General features: G+C 45.9%; 1 protein-coding gene across 2 annotated transcripts in view; it reads left to right on the top strand.

The window, feature by feature from the left end:
- The window catches only part of GNB1 (G protein subunit beta 1), an 86,592-nt gene that overhangs the window by 45,642 nt on the left and 24,982 nt on the right, over positions 1–15,968 (top strand). For both annotated transcript variants that reach the window (XM_042994946.1, XM_042994945.1), the window contains one exon: positions 10,104–10,206. In XM_042994946.1, coding sequence (XP_042850880.1) covers positions 10,150–10,206 — 57 coding nt within the window. In that variant the 5' untranslated portion in view covers positions 10,104–10,149. The remainder of the gene's footprint in view (positions 1–10,103; positions 10,207–15,968) is intronic.

Raw genomic sequence — 15,968 nt, 5'->3', positions numbered from 1 at the left:
TCCGCTCCCATGGCCTGCGTTTCAAATCATGGACACCCCTTGGCCACTGCCCTCAGGTAGGAGGGAAGAATCCGATGGCCTCAGAAGGAAGCATAAGGGCAAGCTGGGCACAGGTGGAGAGAGTGCCCACAGACCAGCTCGCACGCACACGCGTCTGACTCTGGAAGAGGCTCTGGAGGAAGAGCTGCCACCAGATGAGGGGCATCTGGTGAGGAGCGGCAGAGAAGAAGGGCACCCCTCGTGCTGGTCAGAGACAAGCCGCCGTCAGCGTGTCTTCGTTCCTTCGGCTTCCTGGACTCCGGGGGCAAGTGCCGCGTGAGACACCGAGGCTGGAACTGGGCGCGGGCGGTCTCCGCTTCTCTGAGGCCCCTTCCAACAAGAGGCAGCGCCACAGAGGAGGGGCTGGGCTCAGCTCCCTGGGGCTCTGTCAAGTGCTGTAAGGTCCCCAGGGGTGTCTTCCAGGTTCGGTTTGGTGCTCTGTCAGCTAGAAATATGAGGTGGGCTAAGTTTCAAGTTCTTGTCTAGTTCAAGAATTTTCCTAAACAGGCACAAAATAGTACGCATAGTTTAAATAAGTCTGAATTTAAAATTACTTAGTATAGGGGCGCCTGGGGACCTCAGTCGATTGAGCCTCTGACTTCCGCTCAGGTCATGATTTCACAGTTTGTGAGTTCAAGCCCTGCGTGGGGCTTTGTGCTGACAGCTCAGAGCCTGCAACCTGCTTCGGATTTTGTGTCTCTGTCTCTCTCTGCCCCTCCGTCACTCACACTTTGTGTGTGTGTGTGTGTGTGTGTGTGTGTGTGTGTGTGTGTGTGTGTCTCAAAAATAAATAAACATTAAAACTTTTTTTAAATTAAATTATTTAGTATAGATAGCAGAAATGCCTTCTCCCCCGGCCTCTTTGGTTTCGGCTGCAGAAGCGAGGTGGTGAAGGGGACGCTGTCATTTGGGAAGTGTAACAATAAGATGCCCAGGCTGTGCCACCACCTTCAGAAGTCAACCTGTGGCAAACGCGGCTACCCTGCCAAGCAGAAGGGAACTTGCACCGGAGCGTCAAGGCTGAAAGATGAAACACCCATCAGGACCAGGTGAATGAGGCACCTAGAAACGGGGTGCTGCAGATCCAGGTCTGGATCCCGGGAGGGGCAGCACCTCGACCCACAAGGACAGCTGTCTCAGCCCCTGGTTCCTCTTAAGGATTTCGAGGAGACGTCGCACGATAAGTGTTCTCGCTTAAAAAGAAATGATTTAGTGCAATCACAGGATACAGTTGACCCTCAAGTGACATGGGGGTTAGGGGCGCCAACCTTGCCCCACCTCGGGCAGTTGAAAATCCTCATAATAGCTTTTAACTTCCCAAACACTTCACTATGAAGAGACTGCTGTTGCCCAGAAGCTTAGAATAAGTCTGTTAGCATGTATTTTATACATATGTCATATGCTGTATTCTTAGGATAAAATAAATTAAAGAGAACATCAGTAAGAAAATCACAAGGAAGAGAAAATAGACTTATGGTGCTGTACTGTATTTATCAAAACCGATCCATGTGCAAGTAGACCCGTGCAGTTCAAACCCCTGTTGTTCAAGGGTCAACTATATTTGAAATTAAAAAAAAAATTTTTTTTAATGTTTATTTATTTTTGAGAGACAGAGAAAGAGCGTGAGTGAGGGAGGAGTAGAGAGAGGGAGACACAGAATCCAAAGTAGGCTCTAGGCTCTGAGTTGTCAGCAGAGCCCAATGCGGGGCTCGAACCCGCGAGCCGTGAGATCGGGACCTGAGCTGAAGTCGGACACTTAACTGACTGAGCCACCCAGGCGCCCCTGAAATTTTTTAAAGAAGTTTTCAGTGACATACATCTTATCAGATTTAATTTTAATATGTTCTGAAATATAAATTGTTTAGAGTAAAAATTTATTTTATTTTTTTATATATTTTTCATGTTTATTTTGAGAGAGCGTGTGCATGCAAGAGCAGGGGAGGAACAGAGAGAGGAGAGAGAGAGTACCAAGCAGGCTCTGAGCTTTCTGCGCAGAGCCTGACGCGGGGCTCGAATCCGTGATCCGTGAGATCATGACCTAAGCCAAAATCAAGAGCTGGATGCCCAACCGACTGAGTCCCCCAGGGACCCCTCTGGTAATTTTTAAATGTGGCACTGCACGGCGGCCTGGAAGTAACTTCTGCGTGGAGGTAGAAATAGTGCCTTCTGAGGAAGGGGTTTAAGTCAATAAATAACCCTTGGAATCTGTAATTGTTGATCTGGCTGCTTTCTCAATCAGGCACGTCTCCGTGTAGGGGAATAGGGAGGTTTACAAAAGTGATTATTATTATTATTTTATGTTTATTTATTTTTGAGAGAGAGAGACAGAGTGTGAGCAGGGGAGGGGCAGAGAGAGAGAGAGGGAGACACAGAATCTGAAGCAGGCTCCAGGCTCTGAGCTGTCAGCGCAGAGCCCAACACGGGGCTGGAACCCACGAACTGCGAGATTGTGACCTGAGCCAAAGTCGGACACTCAACCGACTGAGCCACCCGGGCGCCCCATATTATTTTTTTTTTTGATGAAAAGTCTTACTTTTTGTCATAAGACAAACTGTGTGCTTTACAGTCTGTCCATGTTGCGTTGCTTTCCTGTTGTTGTGAGTCTCATGGTTAACTTTTGTCAGATAGTGTATCCTTTTTGGTGTCCGTGGGCCTGTTCCGACCCCTTGCTGGAGCACTGGCAGAGAGCTGGGAAATCAGGGAGGTGAGTGCCAGAGTGGCGTTGCGGCCATTCACGGGGCAGCAGGCTTTTCCACTGCACCGATGTTGGGGTTGAGCACAGACTTCTGGAAGGACATGTTAGGTTCCCACAAATGCACTTTGAGTGTGAGTGGCATTTGGCTATCAGTGACTCTATGAATTGCCTGTATGGGTTTTGTCATTTGAAAAGCATTAAGAACCTTTATTTTTAAAAAGTCAACAGAAGTCAGTGAGGCTCCTCGTCTGCCTTCTAGAATGTCGGCTGGGGACCTCAGGGTAGTCAGACCATTTGTAGGGCTACCAGGTGTGTTCGCTTTCTGTAGAGATTGTTTCTTGGGTCTTACTTTTCTGTTCACAGAACTAGCATGCTTGTTGTATGAATTTATTTCTACTGAGGATGACTAAGTTTTTACATTCTCCTAGTGCTTTAGGGGATGCACCTTAAACGGCGTTTACCAGTAAACTGAGAAAATTACACCGCGTCCCCCATAAATGCAAACCATGCAAAGTAGAAGTCTCTTGCGGGTGCATTATCTGACAGTAGCCACTTAACTAAGTGGGGCTGTTTACGATCTGCATCAGAAAGTTAAGAGCAGGAAAATCTGAGGGGACCAGGGAGATGCTGAGGGCAGATTATTTAAACACACTGTATCGTAGCAGAGTGGCGCACACACATCATCCCTTTTCAAATAACATGTAAAAGTCTGCCGGATCGTTAACACAGAGCCAAATGAGGATGTCGTGTGATTACATTTCCTGTGTTCGTCTTCGTTACCATTTGCTTACCCGTATAAAGACTAGTTACAGTTCACTTTTTATTTCACTGAACGTTCTGATATTTGCTACTTCATAGAAGCTGATTGGGTGGTAATTATCATCAAAACAATTAAGTTTTTATCACTTTCTTAAAGTTTTTTTTCTTCTTGAGAGTGCGCGCGCGCGTGCGCACACGTGTGTGAGTGGGGGGAGGGGAAGAGAGGAGAGGACGACAGAGGATCCGAAGTGGGCTCTGTACTGGCAGCAGAGAGCCCGACGTGGGGCTTGAACCCGTGAACTGTGAGATCATGACCTGACTCGAAGTTGGGACACTCAACTGACTGAGTCACCCAGGTGCCCCCTATTTTGAGAGAGACGGAGACAGTGGGAGTGAGAGAGGGACAGAGAGAAAGAATCCCAAGTGGGCTCCGTGCTACCAGCTGTGGAGCCGGGCGTGGGCTCGAACTCATGAAACGTGAGGTCATGACCTGAGCCAAAACCAAGACTCAGACGCTTAACCGACTAGCCACTCAGGTGCCCTGTTTATCACTTTTCAAACATGGATATATAAGCTTCCCTCAAAAATAAACATTAAAAAAAAGAATAAAAAATTATTTATTTCATTTTTTTATTAAAAAGATTTTTTTAATTTTTATCTACTTTTGAGAGAGAGACAGAGAGAGAGCAGGAGCGGGGGAGAGGCAGAGAGAAAAAGGGAGACACAGAATCCGAAGCAGCAGATCATGACTGACCCAAAGTTGGACACTTAACCAACTGAGCCACCCAGGTGTCCCAAGAATTTAAAAAAAAAAAAAAAAAAAAATTAAAGCAAATCCCAAGATCACATCATTTCACCAGAAGTAGGAAGTATTTCTAACCTTTGAGGGTTTTACTCCCATTGTGACCCAAACAAAAGAACAGCAACTCTCAGACGTCACCAAACCCCCAGGCCATGTTCAGATTTTCTTGATTTTCTCTAAGAAGTCTCTAACATTTTTAAAAACGATTTAATGGAAAATTGAAATGCATACAAAAGTTAATAGTACAAGAACTTTGTCATCAAACTAGAGCAATTACCAACTCACAGCCGGTCTCGTTTATGTACGTCTTTGCCTGTTTTCCTCCTTGTTTTAAAGCAAACTTCAGACACGTCATTCAAGTCTTTACTCCGTTAGCATGTACTTCAGATGACGGGCTGTGGGTGGGTCGTGTTGGATGCAGTGGCCGCTGCATCCCGGGGCGCCTGCTACAGCCACAGTGACCCATCGTGGCGGCGGCGGCCTGCCCGGCGTGGCTCGTGGTGTTCGCGTGGTATGTGAGGCGGAGAGGGTTTGAGTTTTTTCTGTCGCCCTTTGGATTTGCACACTTACAGTTTTGGAGATGAACTTGGATTTGGGAATGACAGAACAATAGAGAAACTGGAGACAGGGGGTTAAATTACTGGTGTAAATCCCTGTCTCTCAAAATGCTTCGTGGTCTTGGAGATGAGGGAGGGCACTTCTGTGGCCGAGCTAATTAGAACGAACCGCTGCCCCGTGTGACGCTGGATGCGCAGCGGTGCTCGTTTCGGTTTCTGAAGTTTGAGAGTTGTGTGAAAATTAAGGGAAACTCACTAAAGTCCACTGGGGATACTAGAAGGGGAGGCTGATAGAGCCGGTGCCACGCGATGTCAGGTACAGGCCCCAGTTGGAAAAGGTGTGCGCTGCGGCTCCTACGGGAAGTCCACCGCCCCTGCCCCTCAGCCAGTGAGGAACCTCGTCCCCCGGAACCCCTGCTTCTCTCCAGTGGGCTTTCATTCAGAACAACCCTCCCAACTTCCCCTTCCTTCCTTCCTTCCTTCCTTCCTTCCTTCCTTCCTCCCTCCCTCCCTCCCTCCCTCCCTCCCTCCCTTCCTTCCTTCCTTCCTTCCTTCCTCCTTCCATAACATAACATTCCTTTCCTTTATTTGTTGGACTTGCCTATGGTTTTGCTGTAGCTTGCCTGTCCGGGATTGCAGTTCTCTGCTGTTCCTGAATAAACCTGTCTTTTGGTGGTAAAATAACGGGCAGCTTTGTTCTGAAGGTCAATAGGTGCTCCTGCCATTCGGTTCAGTGCCGCACCGTGGGCCCAAGGCTGTGCCACCAGCTCATGTCTTGGGTCGCCCTCCCTTTGGCCTCGAGACCACGTGTGTGCTCTGTTGAAAGGTGGACTTCACGGTCTAATCGCAGAAAAGCTCACAGAGCACTTTCCAGCTGTCTTACTTAATTTTCATTTCAGCTCTGTGGTGTGGGTGACAGGATTCCCATTCTGCAGCAGACGGGCCAGAGTACAAAGTGACTTGATGTCATGTTCCTGGTATGTGGCAGAACCAAAACTCGGAATCATTTTTTCTTTAACAGGCTTCACACCCAGTACGGAGCCCACCACGGGGCCTGACCTCACGACCTTGAGGTCAAGACCTGAGCCGAGATCAAGAGTCAGGCGCTTAACCAACTGAGCCACCAGCTGCCCCCTAAATTTGGAATCATTTTTATACCATCACCCCATTTTGCCATTAAGAGACTTGCAGTATGAATGTCATCGTTAGTAACTGTAGGGTGCTGGGGGCACCGTTGAAGTTCCTTCCCGTACTTTACTGGGGTCTTGAGGAGAGGGAAATGATGCTGCCTTTATCACGAAGTGAGGGGGAGCTACCTGAAGCACGTTATATTGCAAATGTGGAATATTTGAATAAAAAATTTGGGTTAATGCTTTGACTTACAAAGATGTTGGATACAACCTAAATTAGGGCAGATCATATACTTGCTTTTAAGTTATTTAAATTTCTATGAAAAGTATTTTCAGAAGTTCTGCATAAAAGCTAATGGCAGGTGTGGGTCATAAAGAACAGATGTGAGATTCTCAGCAGGTCCTGTCTTAGCGGATTAGACTAGGGAACGCACTGAGTCAGCACAGCCAGAGCTTAGCAGTGACTTTGCGGGGAAGGCGAGACTGAGCCCCGGCCACGGAACCTGATGGTGGGGCTTCCAGAAGCCACTGGGAAACCAAGGGTAGTGAAGAGAAAAGCAAAGTGATCCCATGTAAGTAACACTTAAAATGTACAGTTTTTAAATTAGCAAAACTAATATAAACTGCATTATCAATATTTGGAAGATGAAGAGGAAAATACAACCAATAATTCTGATGAAAATGCTATTAGTCTTTTTAAATGTCTTTCTTTAACTAAAATGTGTTTTGATTCTTCTAAAATAGCTAAAATTATTACACACAAATTTGTTTTGATTTAATATACGACAAGCATTTTCCCAGATGTTTGTACCATCGTACTATTCTTAGTGATACGTAATAGTTCTCCCAGTAAAAAGTTGACATTAACTAGTCTTATTTTGAAAACTGAAAAGTATGGACAAAAAAAAAAAAAATGTATGCTTCTTGGTTTCAGAGCCCAGATAATTTGTTAACCTTTTATTTAAAAAAGATGTTTCTTCTTGTTAAATACACAAAAAGAAAAGCATCATCATTTATACACTATTCTGTACCTTGTTTATTTCATTTACGTTATCCTCATAGAAGAGCATTCAGGTGAACTTTTAGTTGATAGGAATAAGAAAGTTTTTTGTCTCCTCTCAGTCCCGCTGTGTATTTGAGTGCGCGCGCTCCGTCCTCGATGTCCGTGGGATGCCACTTTGTCTTTGGGTGAGCACGGACTGGCTGGTTTTCCGCCTGTGGTGCAGGGTCGGTGTCCGTTAGCTTCTAGCGAAGGGGGCCATCCTTCTGTGGATGCGCACGTACATCTCATCAAGGTGGTCCTGGACAGGGCCCACCTAGTGACAGGAAGGCCAGTATGCTGGAGACCCTGAGTGCCCCTTCATCAGTGAAAGTCCATCCATGTATAAAAAACTCCTTTTCCAGATTTGATTTCAGAAGATAACATCTTTGAGGTGGAGAATGGAGAATGTAATTTAAAAAAAAATTTTTTTAATGTCTAACCACAGGTTTCTCTTTCTCTGCAGGCCAATCACGTAGATGAAATAGGTCTCACAGGACACTTATTTTAGTTCTAGTAGCCGTAGGAATACCTCTTGTCTTAAAAATGAACAGATGTGGGTTTTGAGTCTCTTTGTTGAGACTCAGATGTAGGTAGGCACTGATCGTAGAAGGATCTGTAATTAAAAGGCAGTATTAATAATTTATGCTACTTACTGATGAAAGAGAAATAGATCTGGTTTTGTTCTCTTTGCTTGTGACTAAAGGTTCAAATCAAAAAGTATTGGTATTATTGCTTCTGAAATCTTGTGGGGTAACTGAGTTAAATGGATCTTCTCATTTTTAAGACACGTAGGTTTTCAGTTAATTCATTTCTCTGGTTTAAAGCAATGCAACTAGGTGATTACCACATATATAATTCTATAATATATTTAAAAAGAACATCTAAGATGGGGCGCCTGGGTGGCTCAGTAGGTTGAGCGTCCAGCTTCGGCTCAGGTCATGATCTCACATTTCATGGGTTGGAGCCTCGCGTCCAGCTCTGTGCTGACAGCTCAGAGCCTGGAGCCTTATGTCTCCCTCTCTCTCTCTCTCTCTCTCAAAAATAGACATTAAAGGGGTGCCTGGGTGGCTCAGTCAGTGAAGCGTCTGACTTCAGCTCAGGTCATTATCTCACAGTTCGTGAGTTCGAGCATTGTGTTGGGCTCTGTGCTGACAGCTCGGAGCCTGGAGCTGCTTCGGATTCTGTGTCTCCCTCTCTCTGCCCCTCTCCTGCTCATGCTCTGTCTCCCTCTCTCTCAAAAAACGAATAAACATTAAAAAAAAATTTAAAACAAATAAAAATTGGCTCAATATTTTAGTGCTTAAATAAGAAGTTACATGTGTTGACTAAAACTAACAAGTCAGTTCACATCATGAAAACCATTAACTTATTTTTCTTCACAGTTCTCAGAAGGATGGAATAAAGTGACTTCTTTGTAGACTAAGAACAGTTCTCTAACATGGGGGGGTGGGTGATGTTGCTGGAATCCAGCTACTCCCAACTCTGCGTAATCGTGTAGGAGATGTGATATGATCGCATGTACATGTGTGTGTGCACGTGAGCGGTGGCAGGACGTCCTGGCCGGCAGGAAGAGCCAGGGCAGTCTACAAGCTCAGAGGACACAGCATCCTAGCTTCCTCTCGTGAAAATTCTCTCGTGTGTTCTTGGTGCTCTTACTGTCACATACATTAATGTTCCCAGCTTGCAGTCCGAAAGAGTTTGTAGGTGAGGGCTGGAGTGAGCATCAGCCTGTGTGCCACAGGCTAAAGTGCCTGCAGTGTAGCCTCCCCGGTGCTCCCTTTGATCAGGGAGGCTCGAGGTGTTCTTGGAAGCTTTCCACATGCTTCCGGCACCCACTTCAAGTAATGCCTTTAGAAACAACTATTTTGGTCCGAAATATTTCTGAAGCTGTGTCACTGTGTATCACCTTCCCGAGGTGCCTTTACCTCCTGTCCTGTCCCTGTAAGGCCTTTCCTGATGGTTCTGCGGACTTTCACTGCAGGTCAGTGCTGGTGACACGAGATTGCTTTCTGGAGGTCTAGCGTGCACCCTGCCCGCCCCTCTGTCCTCTGCCTGGCCTGTTCTGTAGCTGTGAATAGATGGCACGGTTGAGAGCAGGAACTAAGAACCCACACACGCTTTTTAAAGATACTTCTTCTTGGGAAAGATATTTTTGTTTTCATCAGTAAGTATACACGGAGTTTCTGTAATGGAAACCACGTCAATTTATTCTGAGTGCGTATGTGCAGAATAGGGAAGTTTATCTAGACTAGGAACTCTAACAAACATGCTTCCTGGGTCCTCCAGACAATTTCCCCCAGATATGTTTCAATCTCAAGAAAATAAATAGCCATTGTTCATTAAGTATCTGGTGATTATAATATTAACTCTGTGACTTTTGCATAAAATCTCCTGTGTGTGTTTGCAGAGGACGTTGAGGCTCCTGGATAAGCCACGTTTGCACGGGGGAGCCAATTGCTAAGAGATGTTGATATATCCTCAGCGTGGGGATACATTGGTCATAATTATGACTGACTTAGTCATGTTCTTGGTCGGAAATGCAACCCCCAATTATGACATTCCCTTGGGAAAATAAGTCTCTGGTTTAATGGGATGATTTTGTTTGGACTCTGATTTAAGGAATGGTGTCTAGTAAGACTGGGGTGGAGCGGGGTTAAGGGTGGGTGGCATGGCTGCTCGTGGACCTGTAAGGACTGAGGTACTGCTTCTGAGTTTACTGGGATCCCAGGACCTGTTTTGGTGGGAGAGCAAGATGTCCCTAAAGCAGGGGCCTGCTGGATGCCATATTGAGTCTTCTTAGAATTGCTGTGTGGGCATTCTGACATCGTTGGGGGGAAGGGGGGTCATGGGTTCAAGATCATTGACATGATGGTGAGGTACAGAGCTGGTGAATAGTAGTAATTATAATTTATTAATCCCGCCCTTGGTGGCATTTTATAAGTTCTGATGAATGCGGGAGAAAGGTGCTCTGATCTATAATAAAATCTTAGCTCTCAAATTTGGTTCCTTTTCTCGTCTGCTTCATTAAGTTCCTCAACCACTGTTTATTAATTTTTTTATGCTTGCATTTCTGTTTCAGATCTCAGATTCCTTGAAGTGGCATTAAAGAGCACTAGGACCTGAAAATGAGTGAACTTGACCAGTTACGGCAGGAGGCCGAGCAGCTTAAAAACCAAATTAGGGTATGTTGCTACATGTGTGTTTAGTTTATTTTGTAAATCATTTGGATTTCAGGTCAGATGTTACCTGTTCGGGGAAAGGTGGGTTTCAGGATGGCTGCTGAGTGTTTTGGATTGAAACTGAATTTTCGCTGGCCCAGGATGGGCTGATTACAGAGTCACATATTTGGCCTGGCACATGGCTTTCAGGGTTTTGTTTTCTAGTATATCATTATTTGAATATACCAAAAATGTTTTCAATTTATGAACATCTCTTCTGTATATTTTTTCTTAACCTTGGGAATTTGCTTCATGACATTCTCTTGGTTACTGTGTGGAGTGTGGTGTCTGCTTCCCTCCCTTGTGACTGTTTAGTCGAGGACAAGACTCTGGTTTAAAAATAAGGGTATTAACAACAACAATGGCAAGTGTCTCCGGTGTGCCGGCGTGGACCTGGGCGTCTACAAGTTTTCACAGGCTGTTACATGAGAGCAGGTGCATCTGGCTGAAGATGAAAACACCACACATCGTTCACCTGCCCTGGACAGCAAGGAGCTCCCCGACTCTTAAGGTTTGAAGCCCAGCCCGTCCCTGGCGTGTGCTGTCCCCCAGCAGAGCCCTTGCGCTTTGGAAAGGCGGGACTAGGAGGGTCTGAGGGCATCAGTTCTGCTCTCCTCCGGTTTTGTGAGACCGTGTTTTTGACGAACATTTTCTGGAGGAACATTCAGTGCCAGTACTTGCTCCTGTTCTCAGACTGTTGATAAGAAGGCCTGAGACAGGAGGGTGGATCCCGGAAAACCTATCCGCAAGACACTGAAGCAGGTCCATGTCCACCTGAGGCAGGGGCTCCTCAAGGCCCAGCTAGTCCCACAGCACCGTTTTCATTTTCAATGTGTGTCTGAGCAACAAACTGTTTTTCTGAGTCCACGATGAGATTGGAGCCTGGTTCCTTTCAGGTGACCAGCTGTATGTTCAGAAAGCTGGGTGGCCATTGGAGAAAGAAATCATCATCATTGGAGCCAACTTTTTTCTAAGGTTGAGAAAAGATAATGGAGTTTTTTAAGTTACAGCCAAGAGGAAACAAAGTAGCTTTCAAATTCAGATTTTAAATCTTAACGTTTAAAAGATCAGATACATAACTCAATAAAAATGAGGGAGATTTGGTGCTTTTAATTGTTTGCTCTGATCAGACTTGTTTAATATGTCTGTCTACCTCTACCCTCCAGAGTAGAGAAATCAGAACTTTGTGTTTCTAACAGCTATAAATTGTTTAAGTAGAAGATGTTGTTCGTAGTGGATTCAGACCTGTTCACAGCAGATGCGGAAAGTTTGCGTGTTGCAGGAGAGAGACCTCTGGTTTCAGGCAAAACAAATAGCCTGAGAGCTCATGTTGCGTCTCTTCCAGTCTTGTGGAGCCGGTTATGTCGTGAGCCTCAGGCAGCCCCCCGGGGGACAGCGTGAGTGTGGGAGCCACACATGGGGTTTGAAAGTGTGAAAAGAGGGGCTCCTGGCTGGCTTAGTTGGTGGAGCGTGAGACTCTTGATCTTGGGGTCCTGAGTTCAGGACCCGCATTGGGCATGGAGATTACTTAAAAATAAAATTAAAAAATGAAAGTGTTAGAAGAAACAGGCGGAGGGGCGCCCGGGTGGCTCAGTCAGTTAAGCGTCCTACTCTCGATCTTGGCCCAGGTCGTGATCTCAGGGTTCGTGGGGTCAAGCCCCATGTTGGGCTTGCACTGCACTGGTGGCATGGAGCCTGCTTGGGATTCTCTTTATCCCTCTCTGCCTCCCTCTCTCTTTCTCTCACTGTTACTCTCAAATAAATTTTTTAAAAAAGAAACAGGTGGAATCAATTTTTTTTTTATTTAAAAAAAAAATCTTTTTTAAGAGACAGCAAGAGAGTACATGTGTGAGCAGGGGAGGGGCAGAGGGAGAGAGAAAGAGAGAGAGAGATTGAGAATCTTAAGCAAGCTGCACACAGCACAGAGCCCGATGCGGGACTCAATCCCACAGCCCTGGGATCATGACCCAAGCCAAAATCAAGAATCAGATGCTCAACCAACTGACCCACCCACATGCCCCCAGGTGGAATCAGTTTTTAACAGACTTTGTCTAAACCAGTATATCTAAAATATTGTCATTTCAGCATACAGTTAATAGATTTAAAAAAAAATTTTTTTAACGTTTATTCATTTTTGAGAGAGCGAGAAGGAGACGGAGTATAAGTGGGGGAGGGGCAGAGAGAGAGGGAGACACAGAATCAAAGCAGGCTCCAGGCTCCGAGCTGTCAGCACAGAGCCCGATGCAGGGCTCAAACTCACAGACCACAAGATCCTGATCTACAATTAATAGGTATACATATGTATATGTGTGTGTGTGTGTGTGTGTGTGTATACCTATTAATGTTTTATTTATTTTTGAGAGTGAGAGAGCACATTTAAAAAAAAATTTTTTTTTAAAGGTTTATTCATTTTTGAGAGAGAGAGAAAGAGAGAGAGACAGAGAGACAAAGTATAAGTGGGGGAGGGGCAGAGAGAGGAAGACAAAGAATCCGAAGCAGGCTCCAGGCTCTGAGCTGTCAGTACAGAGCCCGACGTGGGGCTCGAACCCATGAGCCAGGAGATCGTGACCCAAGCCAAAGTCTGACGCCCAACTGACGAGCCACCCAGGTGCCCCAATTGATAAATATTTTTAAAAAATAGATATTTGGGATGCCTGGCTGGCTCAGTCCGTGGAGCACGCAACTCTTGATGTCAAGGTTGTAATTTCAAGCACCATGGTAGGTGTAGAGAATACTTAAAAATAAAATCTTTATGGGCGCCTGGGTAGCTCAGTCAATTAAGTGTCTGACTTTGGCTCAGGTCATGATCTCATGGTTTGTGAGTTCGAGCTTTACATTGGGCTTTACGTTGACAGTGTGGAACCTGCTTAGGATTCTCTTTCCCTCTCTCTGACCCTCCTCTGGCTCACACACACTTGTGCTCTCTCAAATAAATAAACTTAAAAAAATAAATAAAATGTTTAAAAAATAAAAATAAATTAAAAATAGTATTTTTATTATTTTATATTCCTTTCTTTGGACTGGGCCTCGAGAATTCAGTGTGTCGTACAGGCCTCACTTTGTCTTGCTGTGTCTCGTGTACGAACTGGACCACCCCAAGGAGAGCACCTGAACCACAGCCTTTTGTACACCCATCTGCCCTGGGCCAGTCCCAGGAGCCACATCTGTGCGGTTTCTTTGTACAGCCCAGGAACGGGCAGCAAAGACTGTCCCGAGTCCATTACACCAAACAGGAAGAGAAGGCTTTCTTTCAAAAAGAAAAAAGTCTTTTCTTTCTGACTGCCCAAGGAATACATACGTGTTAAAGAATGCAGGGCGTAGGGAGTCAAACAAGCAATGGTCGGTGACTCTAAGAAGGTTTGCTTTCTCAGATTTGTGTTTGAGCTGAAGGAGCCCAAGGACCATCTCATCCTACTTCACATGGTGAGGAAACAGGGGCCCGCAAAGGGATGCTGATCAAACCGTGGCATGTCTCCAAGTACATGAGCTAATCAATGGATCCAGGAGAAACCCGTCAAGTACAGGCGCAGACCATTGACAAGGCGACCGTGCCAGCCGTCACCAGTGCGAAGGCTCAGTGCACGACAGAGTCCCAGGTCCGACTGAGCATAGTAGGCGCCTTCTCCGGGTCCCGAGCAGGAGGAGGCCTCCCTGTGTGCTCGCTGGTTTGGAGGTGCCGTGGTTTGAGGGGACAAGGGATGACCTGCCACCTTCAGGGCCGTTTCTCTCCGAGGCCGGCATGGAAGCCGTCGCACTAAGTAGCGGAGCCGTCACGCACATTCTCACCAGGCCGTTAAACTGGAAGTTAATCTGCAGGATGGGCGGGCTGTCTGTGTTTAAGAAGCAGTCACAGAGACTGCCTCCGTTGGAAGACTTCTTCCTGTGGCATAGGAAGTCAAAGATGCTGCCTTCGGCGACGTCCAGCACTTGTTGGCTCAGATGAAGCCCGAATTGGAGTTTCTGTTTAGTTTTTTAAAGTGGCTTTTCCTGGGGCGCCTGGGTGGCTCAGTCAGTTAAGCGCCCTACTTGGGCTTAGGTCATGAGCTCACGGTTTGTGAGTTCGAGCCCCACATCGGTCCCAGTGCTGACAGCTCAGAGCCTGGAGCCTGTGTCTCCCTCTCTCTCTGGCCTCCCCCGCTAGTACCCTGCCTGTCTGTCTGTCTCTCTCTCTCTCAAAAATAAATAAAAACATTTTTAAAAAGTAACAAGTAAAATAAAATGGCTCTTCCCTCCGTTTACCAATGGTATTCCCATGGTCTATTGTGTGGTATGGTATGAAATACAGTTCGATCTCCGTACACTATCCAAAGTGAAGTTGCTTAAGTCCCGTGGTTTATTTTTCCCCACGTAAAAAATTCTCATTATTCTTTTTTAAAACTTAAAGCCATGTATAACATCGATAAGAATGGTATTGGGAAATAAATGTTAAACTTGTACTTGGTAGGTAGAATCCACCAACGAAAGACTTGCTACTCTGGACCTTCCCTCTGCTCGTCCCTTACCCCAGATCGAGGCGCTGGCATAGAAATACTTCATGGCGTAATTTTTTGGTGTTTTAATTATTTAATCCATTAAGTAGAATTAATCAAGCAGAATGACTTCTATTGGATAATTAAACCTGAATTTGAAATCTAGAACTTTGGTACATTTATAACAACAGTCTTTCTGACTCTGTTTCCATGTTCTCAGTTGATTCCTCCCAGCTTCGTCAAATAAAGATTACCCCGCAGTGAGGCAGTCTGCCCTAGAGAATGGCGTCCTGGGGTCCCACCGGAGCCTGTGCACGTGTGTAAATGCTGTCATGTGGCCAGCTGTCATTTTGAAGGCAGCTAATCAGATGGCTACGTAATGGAAACATTTTTCTTACTAGAGATTTCTCATGATTTCCTTCGAAATTACTCCTACACTCAAATTTTGACCCTTTTGAAAAAAAGCTGTTGTCTCATTTTCCTTCATAATTTTCTATATTTCCTAGTAATTTTGGTCACTGAGGAACAACAAAAACATCTTCATTAGCCTTAGCATATCCCTGTTCATTCCCAAGGTCATTTTATAGATAACAGATGCAAGAGCCGGAAAGTCTTAGTTGAATTTCATTGTCTTGATTCCAGATCCTTTGCTCTTTTTCGTAGAGTTTAGCATTCCGTATTGTTTGGCTTGAAAACAAACCCAGGGACACCTGGGTGGCTCAGTCGGTTAAGCGGCCGACTTCAGCTCAGGTCATGATCTCACGGCTTGTGGGGTCAAGCTCCGCATTGGGCTCTGTGCTGACAGCTCGGAGCCTGGAGCCTGTTTCAGATTCTGTGTCTCCCCTCTGTCTCTGCCCCTTCCCTGCTCGTGCTCGCTCGCTCTCTCTCTCTCTCAAAAATGGATAAACATTAAAAAAAAGAAAACAGAATCTTAAGATAACATGATCTGGAGGGAAAGTTCTTTGGGCTAGATATCCAGTGCTTTTTGGACTTGTTTCTCTGAGCCTCACAGCTCCCGGGCTGTTAGAAGGACAGAGCAAGGTGCACAAGCAGGTCTGTGGACAAGCGTAGGCGCCCTGGCCGGCAGGAGGGGGAGCCGCAAGGGCGATTCCGGGGTCGCAGGGGTGCGGTGCTGGCTAGGAGGTGAGCCGCCGGCCTCGAACGAAGCGGGTATAACCTGGAGCATGGGAAGCAGGACTGCCAGCGGCCCTGGACTGTGTTGGAGCAGAGGAATGGGGAGAGGGCGTCATCCTCTTG

The sequence above is a fragment of the Panthera tigris genome, chromosome C1 (genome assembly GCF_018350195.1).
Source record: "Panthera tigris isolate Pti1 chromosome C1, P.tigris_Pti1_mat1.1, whole genome shotgun sequence".
Lineage (NCBI taxonomy): Eukaryota > Metazoa > Chordata > Mammalia > Carnivora > Felidae > Panthera > Panthera tigris.
The sequence above is the reverse complement of the archived record's forward strand: the minus strand, read 5'-3'. Positions and strand labels throughout refer to the sequence as shown.